This window comes from Buceros rhinoceros, unplaced genomic scaffold (genome assembly GCF_000710305.1).
Source record: "Buceros rhinoceros silvestris isolate BGI_N320 unplaced genomic scaffold, ASM71030v1 scaffold7569, whole genome shotgun sequence".
NCBI classification, from domain to species: domain Eukaryota; kingdom Metazoa; phylum Chordata; class Aves; order Bucerotiformes; family Bucerotidae; genus Buceros; species Buceros rhinoceros.
In genome coordinates this window covers 29424-34930 of record NW_010433211.1, presented here as the reverse complement: position 1 = coordinate 34930, position 5507 = coordinate 29424, and the positions used below count along the sequence as shown (strand labels likewise).

Sequence of the window (5507 nt, the reverse complement as noted above, 5' to 3'; positions counted from 1 at the left end):
GGAAAGCTTGCCTGCTGATATGACTTGTGAGGAGAGATGCCAACCTTCGGATGCTGTATTCGTTCTGTACACAGAAAAATCACCGACTTCTTGTGCAGGTATAACGTGAGGCCTGCTCTGCTGACAGCCAACCAGCCCCAGAGTGAAATGGATACTACAGACAGTGCTTCTCATCTGCACTGGATGACCAAGAAATGCCATACAACATTTGATACAAAATCCAGATCTTTCTTCTGGGAAAATACCCAGTGTGGAGAACTGGGGGGGCCACTGAAGAGATGAACGGCCTCTGATCAAAACATCCGCTGCTTCAAGATGTGGAAGTAACTAAGGACTTGCAGTCTAGATCTTTTACGTCATGTACTCGGGTTTACTTTGCAAAGCTTCGCTGCCAGGAGCAGTGCGGAGGGGCAGGGAGCAGGCCCTGTCCATGGTGCTCACTGCCCAACCCCGGCCAGCTGCTCACAGGCAGCTGCTCCGGGCAGCTCCGCTTCTGGCCACAGCACCGAGACATCAGTTTCAGAAGTCTGCTGAGCTAGTGTCAACTCCTGAGAGACAACAGCATGAGCTAGAGAGAATAACATTTAAGAACAAATTAATTTCAGAGAAATATCCTGATCTATAAACAGAAGAGATTTGAAATTCTCTGATGAAGACAATTTTACTTGGCTTAAAATAAAAAAGCCTAGATGATTTGGCTAAGAGAAGAAAAACAGACTATTACAGGCACTGTGAATTGTAAAGTGAGCATCCTTGTGTTACCTGCAACTTAAGGATGATTCAAGTGACATAAAGCCAAATTCTAGGCCCTGGTAACAGGAATGCTGAATTTTCATTGATTTTCAGACTGCAGCTATTTCAGAAGACACTGCTTCTGAAAGCCAACGTATCTTAAGAGCGTGCTATCGCCAAAAGCAAGATGGGGGGCACGTTCAGCATAAGCACGAGATATTTCCTGATATATATTACTCCAAACTTCTCACTTCCTCCCGTCCTTCTGCAGAAGACTAGTTGGGGTTTTTGTTCCTCTCCAGTTTAGGTTCCTGAAACAACTCATCTCATCTCAGAGAAGTGCAGAGAGATACAGGCAGCTGCAGCTACCAGTGACATCAACTCACCAGTAAGGTGGAACCACACCCTAATGCATCCTACCCCCAGCAGGCTGCTTGGCATGGACAGGCTGTCATAGCAACACGGCTCTTCTGCCTCACGCACCTTCAGAGCCAACCCAAACTTCCACAAAACAGAGCGCAGGCTTTTCAACAGTGTTCAAACTTTTCATCTATAAAGCAGATGAACCAACATCAAGTCGAAACACAGGTACTCCCCTGGAAATCTTGTTCAACTGAGGCAGCAGAATGACAGCAACGTGCAAAGCAGGGAGGACAGAAGGTGAGCGGCTGTCAGACAGAAGTTTTCTCCCCTGGGATCGTAAAGCATGGAGATCCACAGGTGCAGCTTGAGTTTTCCACCCAAAGCAAGAGCATCACTAAAAGCATTTCAGCAGAAATACTCCAAATGCTTACCCAGTTGTTTTTTTTGCCAGCATAGATTTCCATGTTTTCTCCATACTGGGGCTCTTCAAGTAAAGTCTGATATTCAAACATGAGACGAGAGCTCTCGCGTAATCGGCTGCACTGAAACTGGTGATACTGCTGCACAAGCTCTTTCACAACAAGCAGGAGGCATTCCGGGTTTGAAGGATTCCACGAAGCTAAATTCTGTTGAATAAGAACAGAGACCAAAATTGTTGACAGCAATAGAAAGACAAGCACTGCCCCCTCCACACAGTACCAGAGGCACGCAGGCACATGGAAGCGTTGTGAAAAGCTAAACCATAATATTAAACACAAAGGCACTCTCATGCTTCGGATCAGGTCAAAGAGCGACAGCAGTGCTGCAGTAAACCGTCTACCCAGCACCCATTCCGACGACTAGGATGAGAAACACACATTCCCATCACATGAAAATGGTTGGGGGAAACAGGCTTTTGGAAGGTGGTGCTCGCATTCTTCAGAAATACAGACACTATTCTCGCTTTGATAAAACCCGACAATCTTACAGCGTGGCTGGAGCACTTCGGGGAAGCCTTACCCTCTAGAGCAGAGACTGAAGGCGACCTGGTGTTTACGTGACGGATCCACCCAAGACTGACAGGCTCAGCTTACAAAACACAATAGGACGTAACTGCTGATGACATGGCTTTGTTTCACACCGATGGATGAACAGTTGCAGGATTAAAGGAACCCCTAGTCTCCTGCTCACCGAGGTTCTAGCAGGAAGGGCTGCTCAGCATGGCCAAGATGCTGTCCGTGAACTGCTGCCTTCAGAAGCTACCACAGAGCCACAGACCTCACATTTGACCATGGCTTGAAAATAAATGTACTCCTAGACAGTTAGAACACCTATAAAATGGGATTATTGTCTTAAAGACAAACTACATTTCAGAGTAACCAGTGAATGGGTGAGGAACCAAGACAACGTTTGGTCCACCTTGTCTGCCACCTACAGCTGATAAAAAAATATTCCCACTTTGAACCCTTCTGAGCTTATCTGACTGTACAAAATACTAGAGAAAAATCTGTCAGGTAGCAGCATCTTCTAGGAAACACACTTTGTACCAAGCAGTCTGAAACCAGACTGTGTATAACCTTAAATTTCCTGTTCCCAAGCTGCTGCTCAAATAGAGCATTTCCAGAAAGCCAGAGGATGTAATATGCCAGTACGTATCGATATCAGCCAGACAAGTGGGAATAACCTTTCCTCCTCATGACATTGGTATAACACAATAGAAATGTTCTGTCAAAGGAAATGACCAACAGTATTTTAATAACTGACCTAAATGCAACTGAGCCTTTTGTTTTTTAAATAACGTTACACTACAGAACAAAAAAAGAACAAGAGGAAATCCATTGTCATTTGTCCAGCATGGAGCTAGAGTACCGGTCTCTTCAAAGGGCTCGGGAACACTGCATCAGAAGAGCCTTTCTGCCGTGTTGCCTTAAAGCTACAGGAATTAAAATGAGTGAGTTCACTGCAGGTCCCTGACTGAACACCTTCCATTCCCTAACTAAAGATTCACATAAAGTACTAACTAGTTCTAAAAACAAATCACCTGGAGAAAAAAAAAATTCAAGTCCCTCCCAGTACACATGTCGATTACAATTACTGATGAAAAAGTAAACGTACAATTTTCTGTTACAAGTTCCAATTTAAATAAACATCTTTTTTTACCTTTAGAATTATATTGCTGGAGCGCTTGTTACTTGGCAATTGGCCATTACGTTTCCAGCCTTTTTATTCAACTTTGCAGAAGTGCTGTTCATTTCACAAGACCCAAATTTAGAGATTTTAACACAAACATTTCTGAACACAATTACTTATTTATGTATGAGATTTCTTTTTATATCTAAGTGTTGCTTATTTGCCCTAAGCACTAGGTTCATTCATCTGAAAATACTTTCAAACCATTTTGTTGTGATCCAATTTCAAGTGCACATCAAAATACAGGCTACATTGTTCTCTGCATTTCAAATGGTCCCTTCTTTAATCTTCCTTCTGTTTTTGAATCAAAGCAACTACCTATAACGTATAGCACTGAAATATAACTAAAGCAGAACTTGCTGTTTATCAGGTTGAGCCCTTGTAGAACGTCCTAATCGCCACAGTTTCAGCATTACAATGATTCTTCTGACACCACTTCAGTCCATGAGAGCAGCGTCCCCGCAGCAGTGAAGTGACCTCCTTCTTCACAGATAAAGGATCTTCTAAACCAAATCTTATGTGGCAATGCCGTATCGTCTTCACTGTGAGACTGGGAAATTGTTCTAATCAGAAAAATGTTGAACTAAAGGCTTTGGAGCACACGGAAGGCGCAGCAGTCTGTGCGCTCCATTTTCTGTCTGCCTGAAGGCTGAGTTCCAACCCAAGGCCACAGAGCTTTTTAAGAAATAGTATTTTAAAAATATTTAAAACGTGAGAACAGCGTGAGCTTCCAGTGCTTCTGCGTTCTGTGGCTCCAAGTTTTGACACAAAACTCAGATCACGCGTAAGAATCGTGCTCTGAAAACAACTTCAGATTTATGAGTTTCATTGTTAGAGCTGCCGAGAACCCTGGAAGTAGCAGAACACACACAACCTCATTTTCCTCTGCCTGACCGGCAAGGCCTGGCAGGTATGGAAAACCAAAGTAAAGAACCAACAAATAGACGGACAGCAAAAGACACGTGGCTTTCTGTGACCTTTGTTGAAATCTCCTCTGCTCCACTCACCAGGACCTTCAGTTCTGTCCCTGACAACATTTATACATTCACATCATTTCACCAAAATCATGCACGTGCTGAGAGCTCTTCTATCTGGAATTGCTATAAAATGGCAATTAAAGCGGATTTTAATTGCAAAAATGAGCACACTGACTGGGGTACTGACAAAGTTACACATTTCACTCAATCTTTTCTAATTTGAAATGAAATTTCTGGAGACGTTCAGAGAGTTAATCAAATTCAACGGAACAATCACTAATGCATTTAAAATAGAGAAATGCAGCCTTGGGCCCAATTCCTTGTCTCGTTTGCCAGTAGGTGTCTCGAAGTGAACTCTAAGTCACTCAGAAGTCCACCAGCTAAACGGAAGCTGCCCATGTACGAATTGACTCAAACTGCGCATCTCCAGCTAGTCCTGCCTTTGTGTTCATCCTGAAAGACGGCTTACAGGCACATCTCACGTTGGTTGCTGCCATTTTTAATGGTACAATATCTTCACATACCATGGAAGAACTTGCATGTCATTTCTGAGCACGTAGATGGAGGCTCAATTAAACAATTCTGTCTAGACACTGCTCACGTGTCTCTCCATAATCTCCACTAAACGAGGAGCAAACTCCACCCTTCAGATCTTAATTTCAACCTTTTAGTTGGCTTTTAGCTTAGTCATACTGCAACCTGTGGCTTGAACTTTCTAAAACAGTAAATTGTTACCTTGTCTTAAGGAGTTTTAGTAGCAGGTTTAGCAGTGTCAGAAGATGGCTACGCATTGTCTTGTGGACATGAAAGCCTGGTGACAGCATCTGTAACGATTGACTAATCCACATTTTCCCAGTGAGGGAATTAATTCAAAATGGTCTATAGGGAAAGTAATGGAATGAGAATGTCCATACCATAAAGACCAGACTCCAGAAGCATCGTTGCCACACACAGTTGTAGCTACTGTCACACAGAAGGTGGCCAATAACCATTTACTTAGCTGTAAGCAAGTCGACATAAGGAAGATGAACAGTATGTGGCAGAAGCTTCCCTGGCAATCGTGAACTTTTTTCATTATTGGAAAAGGTCTTTGAGAAAATAGTCATCTAGACCTTAGAGTAATCAACCAATAGCATGACATCCACTCACTTTGCCCTCCATGCTGTGTGGTAAGGCAAATAGAAGAATAATATTCAGTTATTGTAGAGAGCCTAGCAGTCCATCAGCATCCACTGAACCAGAGGAACGTACATTGGAGAAACCAGA

General features: G+C 43.2%; 1 protein-coding gene across 1 annotated transcript in view; it reads right to left on the bottom strand.

Annotated features, from left to right (window-relative positions):
• BRE (brain and reproductive organ-expressed (TNFRSF1A modulator)) overlaps nt 1–5507 on the bottom strand; it is a 129267-nt gene that overhangs the window by 96644 nt on the left and 27116 nt on the right. The window contains exon 4 of the mRNA XM_010144030.1: nt 1527–1721. Coding sequence (XP_010142332.1) covers nt 1527–1721 — 195 coding nt within the window. The remainder of the gene's footprint in view (nt 1–1526; nt 1722–5507) is intronic.